Here is a 20,256-nt window from a genome sequence, read left to right as displayed (position 1 = left end):
TAACACACATAAAGAAAAGTACATAAATTCACCCGCAATTTCATGTTTCAAACAGAGGTGGCGATAGAGAGTCAAACGTTACAGATTGCAGCTTTAAAGAAAAATGCCAGTGACAGACCCCACAGTGTTCAACAAACTACACACCAAACATAAAAAGCACATTTTAAAGGTGCTGTGTGTAATTTGTTTGTCTAGATGTATGCAGCTTTAACATCCGTTAACTCCTCGCCTTTAACTGTCAGTCGGCTCCCAGTTCCATTTCAAAATGCAACGGCTGGAAAGACGAAAGCCACGCCAAATATTTTTCTCATTCAAAATCCCATTTCACTCAGAAATGCATCAAAATACGGAAGTAAAACGATCGCAACTTCCGGTTCACGGGGACCACAGTGTTAAACAACTACACACTAAACATAAAAAACTAATTTTAAAGCTGCTGTGTGTAATTTGTTTGTCTAGATGCTGTTAAATTTCATACACTGGACGTTCAACATTATGTGGCAGAACATCGGAGTAAAAATGGCCTCGGCTGACAAACAGCATTGCACAACATCACAAAATTTACAGTTAGTAGTCTATCTACTTTATCAAAGCTGCACAGTGTAATGCTGTCTAGCAAAACAATAATATCAAAGAAAGAATAACATTTCACCAAAATCCCACAGTGGAATTGACTTTTCAAGTGCCGGCAACGCGACAAATCTAGCCTTAGAAATCATTTCAAAACCGTAGACACCGTTTGTCCTTTATTTGGTCTCTCAGAAGTCTAATTTCTTTGGTTATTATCTGTCACCTTCCCACAGGACATCTTCTGTCCTGAAACCCTGTTGCTCTGACCCTCTTCTCAGCCCCACATACCCACAACAGGGAGGAAGTAGGTGTCAGACTTCCCCAGGCAACAGAACAGCAATTAACTGTCGATTACTTCTGGAGATCAGACCAAAGTCACCCGGTTCCCGTGCCAACAAGCGCAACCTCTGCCATGTGCCAGTTTGCTAGGAACAAATGGGCTCTTATAAAAAGAAAGCAAAAATGGCTTTCAAAGCCAGACAAAGTCACAGACACCCATTATGTGACCTCCAATGATACAAACCACACAGACCTATGAAAATAGAAGCTCAGTTTAAATAAAAGTTTGTTGGTATGAGTTTATATACTCTGAAAATATGTCGACGACTTTATATCTTGAGATGCAGAAATTGATCTCCAGAGTCTCCAGATGGCCAGAGTTGTCAGACGTAGAGAGCTGCATTTTTTATATAAACCACAATCTTCAAGATATTTACTTCTAATAGCACCTTCAGGCAACAACATGTCAAATAAAAGAAAGCAATGTCTGAAATTCATGAGGGCTGCTTTAATCCAGATTTTTACGACATCACTGTAAATTATATCCAGCAAAGCATGCAAATACCATCAAATATAAGCTTAAATGAAAAACCCATCAACGTACCCTTGTTTGTCCGAGTCCACCAGAATGCGCACTAGAATCCCTGTAACAGCCACGAGGATAGGATAATGATCAACGCTTTCCAGACCTGGGCAGAAAATATAACAGTCAATTCAGGTAATTACATTTTCGTGTTATTAAAATGTATAAAATTATGCTTTAGTACAAATCAATTGTTTTTTTTATGGTGTAACCATTTTACGTAAAGCTGCAATTCGTAACTTTTGCCTATGTATTTCAAACATAAAAAATGTACTGCTCAAAGGATGTTTTTTTGTCAATTCTGAGTTAGTCTCAGATGTTTCTCCTAAAATTGCTTATGAGAGAAATAAAAACGAAAACAAATGAGGGTGTAATTGTTGAAACACATGAAGAGTATGGAGGTGTAAAATGAATGTCGAATGTAGCGGTAACGTAATCTGGATTTTGGTGAATTTGATGAGAAATGTTTGAGTTCACATTGAGAGCTTCAATAATATTGACTTTTGATTGCAGACTTGACCAATCTGAGCTCAGTTTGAGACATTGTTAAGATCTCTTCTGAAACTCTACTGGAGACATTTGTGAGATTTCTGCCTCTTTTCTCAGGAGAAATATCTGAGACGCAAGAGATTTAAGCAAAAGCTCTCTGTTTAAGAAATAATCGAGACATTAAAGAAATCTCATCTGTGTTTTTTACTTAAAGAGTACATAACTAGGGATTTTTAAGGTCCTACTTTGGTTTATGAAGTGTCCAACAACAAGTTTATCTACATAGGTGTAAAAACACGATTATTTTGTAATAATAGGCAGTTATTCTTACCTTACTTCTTGACTGACTCTCAAATGATTCATTTGCGATTCATCTGTCTAATCCCCTCCTTTCCGCTAGCCTAGTCTGATGTGATTGGTCAGATGGTCTAGTCTGCTGTGATTGGTCTACCGCGAATGAGGCTCATGAGCTACAGTGTTTGGGGGAGAAGAGTGAAGTTCGCGGGCAGTCCTAGCAAAAGTAGGCGGGGACTATATGTAGTTACGTAAATCCGCGGCGGTTCACGAATCGGACTAGGGACGACTCATTTGCGTGATTCAGAGTCGACTTTTTTCCAAGCCAATAACTTTGTTATTCATTCACCTTCGGATTTACAACTTGGCAGACTGCTTACTTTCAAACACGGCACGTTACACACTGCATGAAATGTAATTTTCATCTCATGTTATGTACTCTTTAAAATGTTATCTTAGACATTGTCTTTACGAGTTAAATTACATACATTCTGTACATTTCCTGTGAAATTGTTCCCGACAGCTCAGATTATAAATCATTGTTATAAGATTACCATTGTTGAGGTTGAACTGAGTTTTGTTTATTTCACACCAAAAAAGTTACGAACTGCAGCTTTAAGTAACTGATCAATGAATGCTAAAGACCTCAACTATCCATAATATAAGAAGCAAAACCTATTTATATTATATATTATGCAATCTTTAAATATCGTATACCTTATTGCTTAAGCAAACAGATAAAAAATGTTTTGTAAACAATTTAGATAATTGTCCTTTAAATCACAACCAGTGCCATGTAATTTCAAACAACCTGTGATTCATGTAACTACACGACAACATTAGGCTATTTACCAAGAAAATTACTTTTCATGACTTTAATTGGAGACTTTCTTACTGCAAGCGCTTTTCTAAAGTGCAGGTCAAGAAAAAGAACAGACAAGCCAATGTCTGACTAATGTCCTTTTGTTTCGTTTCAAGGATCCCTTGAAAATGTCATTTCTTTTTAAATTGGGACTGCAGGCACACATAAAAAAGAAGAGGAAAAACATCAAGTTTTGCTCAAATTAAAATCCATTTAAGCCAAAACAGTATTGTATGCTCCCTACCCGGTGGCCGTATGCGAGACCACGGTGACATGAGTCATAATGCACTCATAATGGGTCTAATAACATCATCTATAGCAGTTAGACTCCTGCTTAAGCGCCCGTCTTCTGTAAACCCCTCTGGGGGTGAAGTTCAGGCTAACAGCATGACCCAACCTCATGCATTATAGATTTAATAGGTACAGTGTCACAGGGGGAAATTGGCCCTCCTGCACCGAGGACGCTCTCGATATCCTTCAGCACAATTGGATTATGGTTTCCCCACTAACTCGCCGTCTAATCTCTCGGCGTACAGCATTCGTTCGATATCATTTCCTTACTAGGCGGGCTGACTTTTCAAACTTCATAGGTGATATCAAGCACTTGTTGCATTCTGGGACATAAAATAATATCCGAAAAAAGATGACGAATGAAGATTTAGCTGTTAGAATACAACAAACCACGTTTCAGCCCCCAGGGAAAATGATCAAAGCAAAGCCGCTGACAGGTTTGCACTTGAGAAATATAATTGCGTTCAAGTGCGTACTGAAGCATGCACTCCCGTGTGTGATGCTTTACACAATTTGCATTTTTCTCTGAATTTTCAAGTATCGTTTTATGCAAAACAAAAGGAGACGCGTTACCTGGGAGGCGCAAGTTGACCACTCGGTCAAACAGGTTTCTTTCTGCCGTGACTCGATTTAACACTTGGTTGAGGAGCTGTAGAAAAAAACACAACACAAAAATGTTGCTAAACCAAAATTTTAATCGTGGGGGGGGACATTTTCCAATGAAGAAGCTTTGAATAAACCAAACACATCTGGGGTTACAATCTCAATCTCTGGGGAATAACTCGAACCAGGACATGAGGTAAGTCTACAAACATGCAAAAATACTGAGCAACGAATCAAAATGAAATAGCACAGGACAGCAAACACAAGGGCATTAAATAGGGGAACTAAGAAGGGAAGATAACAATGGGCAGGTGTGGGTAATACAACAGCGGGAAGTTAAACGAGGAAACGAGGGGGCGGGGTTAAAGATGAGACCGGAAAGAGCGCATGGCACGCCAAAACAAACAACACCATGTCTCTCTCCACACTAAACACGTGGGTCTGTCATGATCCTGCCACAAGACTAAGAAAAACATGACCAAAAGAGGCAGAAAGTCATACAGGTTTGGAATGACATGAGGTTGAATAAACAATGAAAGAATTTTCCTCTTTAACTTAAGTGTTACATAACATGAAACTTATTTTACACTGACGCCAGGATTACTCATCTGCTACATGACAATATTCAAAATCCATAAATGTTATTATAAAGAAAATTTATTTTAGTCTTCCATCCTCAAAATGCATACAGTACTGTTGTTATGTTCATTTAGTGCTGCTAAGGAAGGGGAAATAATAAATGTGAGGCAAACGTGTGCAGTATATGGGATGTGGGGGGTGAATGTGTTCTTCTCAAGGACATGTGGACGCCTGCTGTGCTCACAGGTGTGTTTCAGTTAAACCCTGATTATAAGCCGCAGGTGTATAGATGCTCCACTGGGAACGAATCCTCCTCAAGCACAGTGAAAATTTTCATTTTCAAAGCCTTTGCTTTTATTTGAGGCCACAAAACCATTAAACATGCCAAGGATACCTCATCTGCATACAGTGTGTACATACAGCGTCAAAATCTTCTTTCGCACACATACACAAAGACACAAAAACAAGCATTTCCAAAAACAAGGACACACAAAACGTGAAAAGCATTAAATGACTGACAGACCTTCAATGCTGTTGTTTGGCCTCAACACTTTATGACAGAACAATTTTTGTTTATTTAATTCAATTCGACTTAGATTCAGACCGATATAGATTTTGTATGCTGCTAAAGTGCGACAATCGGGCACAAAAGGTCTAAACAAATTGTGCACTAAATACACTTAAATGTACTTAAAGTGCTCTGCTAATTTTATGTTTTAATGTGTCTAATTTTTTTTAGTTCTTTTTAAGATAAACTTCTTCAAGAGAAGATCTAAGTGTACTCAACTGTGCTATTTTTGAAACAGCATGACTAGAAGAAATATATACTGTATTTGTAGTATATTAAGTATAAAATTAATGTGTGACAATGGAGCACTTTAAGTACATTACAGAAGTGTACTTAAAGTGTACTTAATGCAAATTCAAACCAAATACGTTTAATTTATTCTCGAACATTGCAACAACTTCTATTTTGATAATATAGTAAATGTAAAAGTTTGAAAATAAAAGCTACTTAATCTGAAGTACTATTTTCTCTTTTTTTTCTCTTTTCTCTTTATTCTCTTTTTATTCAAAACTTTGAATGGATACAGATAATAAATCAGAAAAAACATGGTTCTATGTGTAACAACTTCACAAGCAGACGGAAGGACGATGCCACACAGGGAACTGAAGGAGACTGGTGATAGTTTATTGCAGGGAACAGGTGAACAGAAGACAGGTAAGTAAATCCAAAAACAACAGGTAACATCCACGGGCAGGTAATTCCACAAACAAAAGGTAATATCCACGGGTAAGTAAATCCACAAATAACTGGTAACATCCACAGGTAAGTAACTCCACAAACAACTGGTAAGTACGAAGTCGAAGCTAGAGCAAACATAATACAACAAGACCTGACCAAGAACAGAGCAAAACACAAGGAATATAAAGAGTCCAGGGAATGACGATCAGGTGTGGGTGCAACCATGAGTCTCAGGTGCGGTTGTAATCAAAGATGGTGATGAACTGGTGCAAAATATTATGGGGAGTGTCGTCCGTGACTGTTAAAGGTGCGGTGAATAAGAGTCCATGGAGTGAAAACACGGGGAAAGCTGGCAGGAGAACACAAGGGGGCAAACAGGACCGTTACAGTACTCGGGCGGCCGCGGAGGTGCGGGCCGTTTGGGTGGCCGCAGAGGTGCGGGCCTTACCAGGAGCCAGACAGTCAGCGGAGCTGGGAGGTGAGGAGCAGGGAACGGTGCAGTGGCCGTGACGTCGGAATCGGGAGACAAGGAGCAGGGGCTGATGGCTGCCTTGGCGGTGTTGCCGGGGAAGCAGGGGCTGATGGATGCCGTGGCCGTGACATCAGAATCGGGAGACAAGGAGCAGGGGCTGATGGCTGCCTTGGTGGTGTTGCCGGGGAAGCAGGGGCTGATGGATGCCGTGGCCATGACATCGGAATCGGGAGATGAGGAGCAAGGGCTGATGGCTGCCTTGGCGGTGTTGCCGGGGAAGCAGGGGCTGAACGCAGCCTAACGTCACCACAACCACGGCAATAGCAGCAGGCTTGCGCTTCCCCGGTTTGGTGGCCTGGAGCGTAAGTACTGGGACGGCCACTACAGACCGATACTGCACCCCCCCAAAAAATTCCAGGGGAGACCCCCCGGTCGTCTGTACCACCCAGACGCACGCCACCGCCACTGCCAAGGTGGCCACAGCGGTGATCTCGGGCAAATCAGCCAGGACTGAGCTGGAGGGTCCTGAGGAGGGCTCAGGGGATGACTCGGGCGAGGGCTCTGGAAGGCCGGACAGGACCGGCTTGGAGACTGCTGGAAGGCCGGACGGGACCGGCTCGAAGGCCTCTGGACGACCGGACGGAACCGGCTCGAAGGCCTCTGGATGACGGGCAGAACCGGCTCAAAGGCCTCTGGACGACCGGATGGGACCGGCTCTAAGGCCTCTAGAAGGCCGGATGGGACTGGCTCGGAGACCTCTGGAAGGCCGGACGGGACCGGCTCGGAGACCTCGGGAAGGCTGGACGGGACCGGCTGGAAGGACATTGGAAGGCCGGACAGGACTGGCTCGAAGGCCTCTGGAAGGCCGGACGGGACCGGCTGGAAGGCCGGACGGGACCGGCTGGAAGGACACTGGAAGGCCGGACGGGATCGGCTGGAAGGACACTGGAAGGCCGAACGGAACCGGCTCGCAGACTTCTGGAAGGCCGGACGGGACCGGCTGGAAGGACACTGGAAGGCCGGACGGGATCGGCTGGAAGGACACTGGAAGGCCGAACGGAACCGGCTCGAAGACCTCTGGAAGGCCGGACAGGACTGGCTCGCAGACTTCTGGAAGGCCGGAAAGGACCGGCTTGAAGGACCTCTGGAAGGCCGGACGGGACCGGCTCGAAGACCTCTGGAAGGCTGGACAGGACTGGCTCGGAGACCTCTGGAAGGCCGGACGGGACCGGCTCGAAGGCTTCTGGAAGACTGGACGGGACCGGCTCAAGGCCCTTTAAGGATGTGCTACGGCATCCACGTCATTTCCCACGGCAGTGAGGCTTTGTGGAGGAGTGCTGGGCAGTGGAGGATTGAGGCGTGCACCCCATGTGAGCTGGAACAGACCCCCCATTTGCGACTGGGACTGGATAACTACTATGCCCGCCCCCATCACTCCTCCCGAAGCAGAGTTCATACCCCATAGCCTGGAGGATTAGGTTGAGAAAATCCTCCAGGGGGTATGCATCTGCGAGCAGCTCATCATCCAGCCCAGTCAGGAACAAATTGTTAAACTCTGGGTCGCTCCAACTCACCAGTCTGCACGCCTCCAAAAAATCCTCCACGTATCTCTCCAGAGACATACCATCCTGCCGGAGTTGCAGGAGTCGAGTCACCGGAGAGAAGATGTCCGGGTCCCGTTGCAGTTTGCACATCGTAGTTTGGGTCAGGTCTTCTGTAACAACTTCACAAGCAGACGGAAGGACGATGCCACACAGGGAACTGAAGGAGACTGGTGGTTTATTGCAGGGAACAAGTGAACAGAAGACAGGTATGTAAATCCAAAAACAACAGGCAACATCCACGTGTAAGTAATTCCACAAACAACAGGTAACATCCACAGGTAAGTAAATCCACAAATAACTGGTAACATCCACGGGTAAGTAACTCCACAAACAACTGTTAAGTACGAAGTCGGAGCTAGAGCAAACATAATACAACAAGACTTGACCAAGAACAGAATAAAACACAAGGAATATAAAAAGTCCAGGGAATGACGATCATGTGTGGGTGCAATCGTGAGTCTCAGGTGAGGGTGTAATCAAAGATGGTGACGAACTGGTGCAAAGGATTATGGGGAGTGTAGTCCGTGACTGTTAAAGGTGCGGTGAATAAGAGTCCATGGAGTGAAAACACGGGGAAAGCTGGCAAGGGAACACAAGGGGGCAGACAGGACCGTTACACAAAACGGTGCTCATAAATATATATATATTTTTTGCAAACAAGTGAATAAGCAGGCTAAATGACCATACAGGTTGATCTAAATGTTTTACTTTAACTGTGGAATCGAAACCAAGAATCGATATCGATAAGCAGAATCGGAATTGGAATCGCTAATATTCAAACGATTCCCAACCCTAGTTAAGTATGACATCAGTACAACGTTGATATACACAAATTATTAAGAAAATTCTATTAAAGTGCCGACGTTGGTGCATTATACAACCATTACATTAAACTTTTGTGCATAAATACAGAAATCTAAAAACTCCATTAATGTAAACTACAAAAAGACAAATATGTAAGAACTAGAGATGCACCGGTACTGCATTTCTCCACCGTTACTAATAGCCGATTATTCAGAGTGATATCTGCTAATAACGGTTCTGAAGATTCAATAAATATTTGAAGAGTTTGGTTCCAAAATGAGATATCTCCATTTTCAAAAAATTTCAAAAATCATGTTTTCTATTATGTAATCATGTTTTTATTGTGTTTTATTGTGTTAGTTAGCTGTATTTTTTGTTATTATGGCTTAAATCAAAACAAACCAACTGCAGTTTGATTAATTGGAATGCACAAAAAAAAACTTGATTTTTGAAAAATTGTTAAAACGGAGTTATCTCATTTTGGAACCAAACTCTTCATTTCTTAACTTCATGAATGTTATTAATTCATAATATGATTATTAATATTGAACATCAACCTGGTGATGTTTCTTAACATTTTCTATATACAGAGCACAAATCAATTGCAATTTCTTGTGCTCTTTTGATTGACAATACATATCGGCACTGATCATCGGCTGGCCGATAGCCGAAAGTGTGAAAAGTTGCTTTTAAAGACCGATACCAATTTTTGGCCAATATATCAGTGCATCTCTAGTAAGAACGACTTGCTTTATTGGGGCAATAAGTGGGCATTTAATAATGCCTACCAACCATTGAGTTTCGTCTGTTAAAGCACCACACAAACACACGTTACATTACAACACATTTCCTTCCGGACAGAAAAAAAATATGAATCATGTTTAATAAAGTGCAATCGCTTTAGAAGAGATTATTCATTTACAGTTCCTCATAAAAATAGTGTTGCAGGAAACGTGATGTCAGCAAGGTGAACACATTATGATTGAATGGAAAATTACTTCTGCGCTTAAACTGATAAGCTCCGAGCAAACAGGAGAATATCACGTTTAGATTTCATAGCAGTGTCTTCAAAAAACATATCTGCTGTCAATCCCTCACCTGAGCCAATCGTCGAAGCAGCAGCTCGGCGGAGGGGCGGGACCAGTCCAGGAAGATCTGCGGTACTAGAGTGATAGTCATTTCCAGAACCCGCAGCAGACTGACAGACAGGTCGAAGCATGTCGCGCACACTTTCAGCTGCCGCGTGTCCACGAAATTCCTCTCAGGTCGCTCTGCTGCTTGCTGGATCTGAAACAATGAGAAAAACAAAAAGCCAACAATTGAAACAAAGACACAGAGAAGTGATGGGACGTCTGACTCAAAATGGTTTTATTAAACAGTTCATTAATAAAAATGTTATTACGTAATTGTATATTTTACTGGATCGGTTTACTCGTTTAATTTAGAATGGTCTTGGACACTTTAAGAGTGGATAAACCATCAAGTCCCTAATTCTCTCATGTAAATCATGAGGTGCATCCTGGGATGCTTTCAATTCCTATGTACGCCATGTTTCCCTTCACTATCCATTCCAGCTCATACATTTCAAAGCCATAGGGAACAGATTAATATGGAGACTTGCAGGTGGGTTCTGTAAGTGAAACCATCCAACCATGCAGCAACGTTCCAGCAACCCACCCCAGCATTAGTTCATATTTGTATTAAATATGGTTCATTTCACTTTCGGGGTGAAACTTCTATTTGGTGCATAAAAACAGAACGCCCTGATATTTAGAAATTCAAATCAGATTCTTATTTAGCACTGCCATGATAGCAGAGAGCAACCCGACACATCACAAACGTCCCTGGAGAACGCTCCTAATTCAAGGATTATCACAGATGAAAGCCGCTCTTAAGATCCGGGCCAACCTCCACGCGAAAGAGCGAGCGAATCAAAGTCCGCTCTGAGCGGGATGTCTCTACCTCACCTCTCCTGAGAGGCATTGATTTACATGTCGAGGAGGAAGCTCGGTGGGAAAGTGCTTTGACGTCTGAGGTTTATTTCACCGCCATTACGGATCAGGGAGGTTTTGCTTTCCTCTGGATCTTCCCCTGAGGCTCAGAAGCCTGCGTTTAGTAATGACCCCACTAATAGCGCTCCACTTTCTCCGAAAGGTTGTTTCCATGCTGTCCAAACTCTTTAAATTAGTGTGCAGCTGGACATGTTTTGAAGGAGGTGAACGGAGCATGAGATAAACCTGATTTGCATTTCCTAAAGGCAGAGGTGTAAAGAGTACCTGAAAACCATACTTAAGTAAAAGTACAGATACCTTGCAGTGAAAATTACTCCATTACAAGTTACAAGTCACCAATTCCAAAACGACTTGAGTAAAAGTCTTCGAGTATCTGATTTGAACAGTACTTGAGTATTTTACTCATACTGAATGTAGGCTCAAAGCAGCACTAGTCCTCAACACTTAAGAGACATGTCAGTGGAAAAACTAGAAACAGTCGATTTGTGAGGAGAGCAATCGCATTTATTTTCTTAAATCATAATAAGACTGAACACCTCAAAATTGCAACAAATCATGGCCGACATCATAACCTACTGTACGTCTATTACAAACACCCAAGTCTCATTTAAGCTCAACTGCTCATAAGTAAACCAAACTCCTTCAAAAAGGTCTCTTCAATATAACGGATAAATAAAGTAATGTTAAGTAAAATCAAAAAGTCAAAGCCTTTTTGCACTGGACATGCTGGTTTGGGCCTCATGGCCAGCTGCAGTCATGTCCTCATTTCACATACACTGTTAGCCCTTACCTGCCATTTCTACAGTAATATACTGTATTGGCAACACTGTTGCCTGCTAGTTACTGTAGGTGTTTTACAGTAAACTACTGCAATGGCTGTTTGAAGATACATTATAAAGAATCTATTAACGCACTTAAGTCACACAGTCTTAGATGAACACGTGTAAATAACAGATGAACACAATAAATCTGTCAAGATTTCACCAGAGGAGAATTAAACACAAACATCAATAACATCTTCACATATTACAGACACCACTTTCACTTTATTTCTGTCATCTGTGTAAGATCTTATTGAGATTGAACTCTAGTTCATAGTGGTTCAATTGTGTTTTAAGTCACCATTATGGCGATCAGTGTTTGCTTTGGTTGGACTCTTTGACTTTCTTGTAGCTTTAAAATGTACACTTATACAATAACACTGAAAGGGACTTTACAGGAACCGCAACTTTATGTTTGCTTAGTAACTGAAGATACATCTGAAAGAATTCAATCATTAAATAATAATAATATAGCATTTAAGATTTATTAAGATATGTTTGGTAAAGTGATTACATGTTGTAATGGAAAGATCTCTGTCAGAAAATCTTTCTTTGCAATTGAGACACAATTAGACACTTGACATACAAACCTCATCAATGGTGACAAACAATCATGAATGAGTTTTGTACTATGTACCCAGCATGCATTGCAGCATGAAGCTGTTCAGTTGATTGTCACCATTGTTGAGATTCATATGTGAATTGTTCATTTCTCTGTGTCCGACTCATTCTATAGGTTAATATTTTGTCTATATAGTGTGAGAGCACTTTTGAAAATTGAAATACTATACATTCTTTTTACTGGTTTACATCACTTCATGGCAATAGTCCCACCATATGGTCAAATTTTGAGCAAACATGTTTAGAGCACATTTAGGAAGAGTTAGTTTTAAAAATAAGAGCTTTTGTAGATGTGTGACCTACAGTAACTAGCTGGCAACAGTGTTGCCAATATATTACTGTAGAAATAGCGGGTAAGGGCTAACCGTGTATAAACCGCCAGCGATTGACATCTACCTGATACTGCACTCATATTCATATAAAGAAGCCATGTTGACAAGTTTTTGTAAGTTAGGGCAAAATCCACAAGATTGTAGTACCTTCATTGCCCTGTAAATGGCAATATTAATTATAAGATAGGTGCCATGCAAAATGTAATGTGTAATTGCATTAGTCATTACAAATGTAGTGGAGTAAAGAGTACATATACTTGTTCAAAAATGTAGTTAAGTAGAGAGTAAAAGTTGCTAATATCTTTAATACTCAGTACAACTACAAAGTAGCCAAAAAGATACTTAAGTAAAGTAACTAAGTACATTTACTCCAATACTTTACACCACTGCCTAAAGGAAATACCAGTGCGAGGTGGCAAAGAAGAGTAAATAAGGTCATTGGACTTTATTTCTCGTGACAGAAGCCTGCATCTTTGTTTATGAATTTAAAACAGGACAACGGTGGATACCGATGTTAAATTGATGAAGAAAAGACAGACCAATCAGAATCCAGCATGCAAACATATGTAATAAAACACATAAATTAGAATTCAGCTAGCACCTGTTATGATGACATCTACATTGTTGGCTACATTTTTAAAGCTCAACCTCAACAAGAGTTAATATTTAGGAATTTGTTATCATGGATATATGATATTAAAGTTGTGTCAATGTTTTTATTTCTCAAAATCAATGAAAATTAGAAATGTTGCCTTAGCAATATTTTCAAATAATACTTTAAATGGTAAAAACTGTACGTTTACAAACTTTATCATTTATTTCACAGAATTTTCACGGATTTATTAATTGCTGTATATAAATTGGCAACATTTTACAATAAAAAGTCTGCAACACTTTACAATAAGGTGCTATTTGTAAACTGAAGTAAATGCATTAGCTATCATGAGCTAACAATGAACAACATAGTTTTTTAGCATTTATTAATCCTTGCTAATGTTAGTTAATGTCAATACAGTTATTCATGTTAGTTTTTTGTGCAATAACTAATGTGAACAGTTACAACGTTTGATTTTAAAAATGTATTAGTAAATTCTGAAATTAACATGAACTATGATTATTAAATGCTGTAGACCTATTGTTCATTGTTAGTTCAAGTTAGCTAATACATTAAAAAAACTGTTAACAAAATTGCACCTTATTGTAACGTGTTACCAAATTGTCAAATTAGGGAAATTTACAAGTTGGGTGTAAAATAACATCAAAAACATGTCATTTTACTTACAGGTATTTTTTACAGGTATTTTTTATAGCACAGGCCAACGAGAGACTTTAAAAACAACCATCTTCATAAAAAAATCATTAAAAAATACGAAGTTTAAATAAAAAAATAAAAAATGATAGCAAGCCAAAGACCAAAACAAAATAAACTCAGGTGTAAGTAAAAATCAGGTAAAATGTACACTAAGCAGTTCAGGCTGCATTATTTTTTTCTATTACTTTATAATAGAGGTTTGGAGTGAACGCTAACCACAAGGTTTAAGGAATATCAATGTCCTGCAGGAACAGTAACTAATGAAATTGTGTGTCCATGTGTGCAATTCTGCAATCTCAGGATCTTTACGGCCTTGTTTAATCGCTGAGGTGGATAATGCTATTCGGTGATGCGTCACAAACGCACACGTGCAGTGAAAATGAACAGATCTATGTACTTTGTTGCTGATGATGTACAGTGCAGTAGTTACACAGAGCGGACATGTTTATTAGTGCTGTCATTATTACTGATTACAAGTGAAGGGTTTGTTCAAAACGCTAAACTGTGAGGCATAACCTGCACCATTTGTACTAAATACAGTAAAATGGACATGAGTAAAAATCCTACAAACAATAAACACTAAAAAAAGTAACTTGTTATGACTAAAAAATATAAAATAAATCAAAATGATGTCTAGAATTTGTACAAATATTTCTTCTGTCTAACCTCCTGTATCATGCCGATAAACTCAGAGAAAGCCCAGTTGAGTTGGTTGAGGACACTGTTGAGGAAACTGGCAGCCATTTCTTTGTCTTGACTAAGAAGCTCGGACATGTGTTTCTGAAGCAGAAGTGATGGACAGGGCTCTGTAGACAAACAGAAGAAGAGATTATTCACATACATCATATGTGACCCTGGATCACAAAACCAGTCTTAAGTAGCACGGGAAAATTTTTATAAAAGACAAAAATACATTGTGTGGGTCAAAATTATTGATTTTTCTTTTATGCCAAAAATCATTAGGATATTAAGTAAAGATCATGTTCCATGAAGATATTTTGTAAATTTCCTACCTTAAATATATAAAAACTTTATTTTTGTGAGTGCATGGTCTGCCACAGTGCCCCTGATTAACAACTTCAAAGGCAATTTTCTCAATATTTTGATTTTTTTGCGCTCTCAGATTCCAGAGATTTAAACGGTTGTATCTCAGCCAGATATTGTCCTATTCTAACAACTCATATATCTATAGAAAGTTTATTTATTCAGCTTTCAGGTTATGTAAAAATCTCAATTTCGGAAAATTGACCCATAAGACTGGTTTTGTTGTCCAGGGTCACATATACTAAAGTCATAAACGTGTTATATTTAGTGAAATTAATTGTTCATATGCTTATTTACAGATGTACTGTAGTAGGCATCCCAATTTTATTTTAATAGTCCAAAAGGAAGACATTAAACATAGGGCTTTTGTAATGAGAATATTACTAAACTAAACTAAACTAAACTAAACTGATACATCAGTCACTATTAAGGCTTTGGTTACACTGCAAACTGTGGCCGCGAATGTGCAGGGTAGCCCTTTGGCATCGTTTTTCTATCTGCTAGGGCACGCAAATTTTACCGTCATTATGAAAATGTATATTAGATATAATTCTCAATGATTATGTTTCGGGGTTTAATTTAAGTTGAATGGCCAGAACAATTGCGTTTACATGACACAATTCAGGCAGTTTGTGCAAGTAATGTAACAGTGTATTTATCGTAATATAAAACACAAGATACAAGCAGTCACAATGTTGTTCAAAAATACAGATATTCCAAGGGTACCAACGCGAAACGATTGATTTGTGTGAGGGACAGAAGCGAAAGCGATCACAGTCCGCCGTAAATCTCAGATCCGGTGAACAACGACGTTCAAAAATTGCCACCAGAGGAAGAGTTATGTAGGCTTCGATACCATTGGCTCTCCCGTGTCTCGTGACCAATCGTGTCATTTCGTTGGCTTTGAACGTGAAACGGTATTGGCTCTCGCGACCGACTGCATCTAGCTGTTCTGGTTTATCTTTTGAATGGGAGCAGACTTCGTGCATTCACGGACATGGCATCATGTAAAGTTATCATATGGCTTTGGTGCAAAATGGTCTGCGACACGAGTTGTTTGTAATACTTTGTAATGCTTTTGGTCAGTTTGTGCAATAAATACCTGTGACTGTACTTTTATTCGCGTGTTGCGTTTTATATGGCTGAGAAGTGGTTAGGTTTAGGGTAACACTGCATCCTAACCAAATGCGATGCGATGAAATTCCTGCGATAAGTAATTTGTTTGTCCATACCGAACGCGAAAAAGAGGCGGGACGCTACAATCAATCACAAAACACAGCCAATCAGAACTGTTTTTCGCTGTCCACGCACCCTCCCACAGTGACGCCTCACCGGACGCTATGATATAATTTTAGAATCTAAACATGTTCGTCGTGCAGCCCTGTCGCGGCTGGTTAGGACACAATCTCTGATTAACATGGAAAAGATAACTTTTATCGCGTGTCGCAGTGTCGCATCGCTTGGTTAGGATACGGTGTGAGGGTGAGGTTGGAGTTAGGTGCTACAAAATATTAAAACCATAAATAATTATGAAATGCTAAGAATTGAACGCATCTCGGTCTGCAGCATTTAGCGAACAGCAACGCAGATCCCTGTTCAACGAAAAACGACACCAAAGGGGTTCTCTGTGCGTTCAAAAGTGATGCCGAGAGGCGCTGACCGAGCGTAAACGTGATGAGTCGGGAGTGAGAACGGGTTGCTGGAAAGTCTTTATAATATTAACGCAGGTCCTGACTTTTATCCTTCTTTTTATCCTTAAAATCCACAGACCATTTATTATAAATAAGCATAGATCTTTCTAAAGTCTTTCTAATGCCCGCAGGATCTCTTCCCTGCGTCAACAATAGAAGACACGCTGTCTCAGCCGACGACATCTTTTTGTAGGGAGGAGTCAGCGGAGGACTGAGAGATTGGTTGCAATTCTCAAACTCACCACTAGTGGCCGCTATAAATCCCACTCTAGACCTTTAAAGAAAAAATCTATTATCTTCCTTATTTGACCCCAACTTTTTTTGCATATAAATGAGACAATATTTACAAATAATTACAATAATTACAAATACCAGATTAACATAAGAGAAACAAACAGTTCTGTGCATCGCATTCAAACAGAATGACGACATCGTATAACAAAGAAAATGACAAAACCGAAGGCTGATGGAAAAGCGTCACCCCCGTCCCATTTATTACGGCTATCTGCCAACATCTGGGCGAACACAGAAAGGGCACTCTCTCATTACACACACACAAAGAGAACACTGGGTAATTTAATAGCTTATCTGGAAGAGCGCAGCAATGGCAAACACACTAAGAGCCTGGGAGTGCCGTGTTAAAAGCAAGAGCAAGCAATGGCAATAAAGCTCTAAATAAAGCCAATCATTAGATGCTGAAGCTCGCGTCTCGCATACGGACGCAACCTTTATATTTAATTAAATGTCCGTCTTTGCTTATTGCTAAGTGGAAGGTAGGAAACACAGGGGCTTATGTGGCAATGACCGAGGCAGAGAGAGAGATATACAAAGGCTGTAAAAGTGGAGGACGTGTGTGTCATTTATGGCATGGCATAGGACATTTCTGAACACGAGGAGATACACAGGACACTAATTACATTAACTGTTGTTCTGTTCTGAAGCTTTGTCAGCTGCCCCTGTAGGCAGTATTGTGAGGCATCATGGGAATGTTAAACCTGATGGGAGGGCTGGATGCTGCTTTCTAGGATACTTACAACTGGATGCAAGATGATGGCAAACCCATAATGCATCAGTAAATAAGGATTTTTGAGACGACTTGATAGCAGAATGTCGCTGGCTGAATACAAACTGCTTAAACTCTCAGTTGTATCACAATAAATAAATAATATGCAAACGTGGAGATTGTTAACTAGGAACCGAGATAAGGTTACTAAATTTGTTTGTATAAGCCGCTATCCCGAGGTAAATTTCCCACAGTTCTTCATTAGCTCATCCTATAGTTATCATAAGAAAGACACAAGTGCAGTGTGCTTCTTTATGCTAATCATATTTACATATTCATGATAAGATTTATATAACATACATTTGTAACCTTTGAATATTTCAATAAAACAATAGTTTTGTCTACAGAAAATCCAAAATAACTGTGTTAGTATGTTTTTTCATAATTGAACAATTAAGCTTTTAACTTTACACTTTTTAAAATATTTTACTTTACACTTTTTTAAATATTATTATGTAAAGTACATTATTCAACAAAAAAACACTGCTTATACAACTGAATTCCTACTTTTAACTTAACATACACTGAAATATATGATGTCATGAAATCATAATTAATAAATTTTCATTATTATTATATTATATTGTTATAAATAATTTGTAATATTTTGAATGATTTCTAAAACATTTTAATTACTTTAAGCTTTACAAAACATTAAAGAAATAAAAATCGTTATTTTTAATAACTTTAAGCTTCACAAAAACAAAAATAGCTTCTGCCAGAATACCATAATTACTACAGTAAAACTTTTAATACATTTTAATTATTATTAAAAAATAAAATATAATTTAAAAAAAGTTATAAATAAATTACAGTGATTTGGGTGGTTCCTAAAACATTTTAATTACTTAACCTTTACAAAACATTAAAGAAATAAAAATTGTTATTTTTAATAACTTTAAGCTTTACAAAAACAAAAATAGCTTCTGCCAGAATACCATAATTACTACAGTAAAACTTTTAATACATTATTATTTAAAAAATAAATTATAATTTAAAAATCTTTGTAGTAAATGAATGAATTTAAGTGAATTGAATGATTTCTAAAACATTTTAATTACTTTAACCTTTATAAAAAAATTACAATAGTTTCTGCCAAAATAACTTAATTACAACAGTAAAACTATAGTAATTTGGTTTCTTCAAAGCAAGTCATGATTATGTAGTATACGTATAGTGCTTTTTACCATGTTGCATTGTTTCAAAGCACCTTTAATTCAATTCACTTTTATTGTCACGTCCAAGGAGTGAAAATCTTGTGTGCATTTCACTAGCAAAAAAAATCACAATCTAATGCTTTTTGCAGTATTTAAAAGCAAATGGATTGATTACGAGTTTATGGAAGTTAACTTTGGCCAGAAACCTTTGCTACCATGATAAATGTTTCGAAGGACAATGAAAGTTATTAAGTATTATAGTACATTTATTTAGGCCATGTCTAAAATGTAAATTCAAATAAATATTTATGTTTGGAGTGATGTTTAATAGACTAATACTTTACAACAGTACACTGAGGTCAAACAATATATCGTATTGTAATGAGGAACAATTATGGAAAAGTCAAAATTACAGGCAGAAATGAGACACAACTGGAATGAACTAAGGAAACAAACAAGACAAATTGAACAGATACATCTTCATAAAGCTACACGTCAGCACTAAAACTAGTATAAGAATTGAAGGGTAAACTAGTCTAAGGGTAAATGAACACAATCCTAACTGTAAGTCAGTCTGCTGTCAGGCGGCTCCGTCTGTACGGTTACAGCAGAACAAACTGTACACACAGGATAGTGTTAAACTGAGGATCAGGGTCAACGGAAGGTGAAAACAAGAAGCAATAAGAAACCAAACTTACTTTGAAAACTAGCAACTGACAAATCCCCTGGACATCATGCAAATGAGAGTGAAGAGAGATGGAATTAGAGTTGAGACAAGACTCATCAGACCAGGGAAAGAATTCATGCGTCACATAAAGTGTCAAGACAATACCAGATTGTCCTTTTGGTTATGTAAAAAGAGAATAAATTGTGAAGTTAAGCACTAGACCTCCAAAATTGAATATTATTATTATTATTTACACAGTCTTATCATTCCAAATCCACAATTTACTATATTATCATCACGTACAGATCCCCCCTGTGGTGAAAATCAAGTTTTTAATGTTGTTTATATGTTTATGTGGTGTTTTTCATGTGTTTTAAGACAAACCATGTACAAATTTATCATTTTAAACCATTGCTGAGTATTGTCTTCATAAAACTGGAGTTTACCTAAGACAGCTTTAAAAATGTGTTTGAAACTGCTCCGATTAATGATGTCATAAACCTGTAACTAATCACATCAGCTCATTTGACCCCTGTGGATCAGCAGTTTGAGACATAAATATGCAAATATGGCGCATAGATTCGGCCTAAAATGATCGCTGAACTGCTGTGTCAGCTCTCAGTTTCGCTTTCAGTTTTAGCAGCGTCTGGAACTGCCTGTTGCAAATGAGTGGAGGCGGGGCTAATTTGCATATTCATGTATCTGCGTATATTTAATGAAGCTCAGGTGTACAGTTACATTAAAGCTATTTTAGGGCTGGAAAAATTATTTTCACAGGAAAAAAAACGTTTAAATATGTCATTTTGATGGTCAACAATTAGTTGGGATAAAATTATCGACCACAGGGGGACTTTAACACC

At 38.9% G+C, this 20,256-nt stretch overlaps 1 protein-coding gene across 1 annotated transcript in view; it reads right to left on the bottom strand.

Annotated features, from left to right (window-relative positions):
- Positions 1-20,256, bottom strand: part of LOC130548638 (E3 ubiquitin-protein ligase RNF123) — a 153,160-nt gene that overhangs the window by 85,320 nt on the left and 47,584 nt on the right. The window contains exons 32-35 of the mRNA XM_057325536.1: positions 14,441-14,580; positions 9,775-9,963; positions 3,942-4,017; positions 1,454-1,538 (exon numbers count right to left, since the gene is read on the bottom strand). Of these exons, the coding sequence (XP_057181519.1) occupies positions 1,454-1,538; positions 3,942-4,017; positions 9,775-9,963; positions 14,441-14,580 (490 nt within the window). The remainder of the gene's footprint in view (positions 1-1,453; positions 1,539-3,941; positions 4,018-9,774; positions 9,964-14,440; positions 14,581-20,256) is intronic.

Source organism: Triplophysa rosa, linkage group LG25, assembly GCF_024868665.1.
Source record: "Triplophysa rosa linkage group LG25, Trosa_1v2, whole genome shotgun sequence".
NCBI classification, from domain to species: domain Eukaryota; kingdom Metazoa; phylum Chordata; class Actinopteri; order Cypriniformes; family Nemacheilidae; genus Triplophysa; species Triplophysa rosa.
The sequence above is the reverse complement of the archived record's forward strand: the minus strand, read 5'-3'. Positions and strand labels throughout refer to the sequence as shown.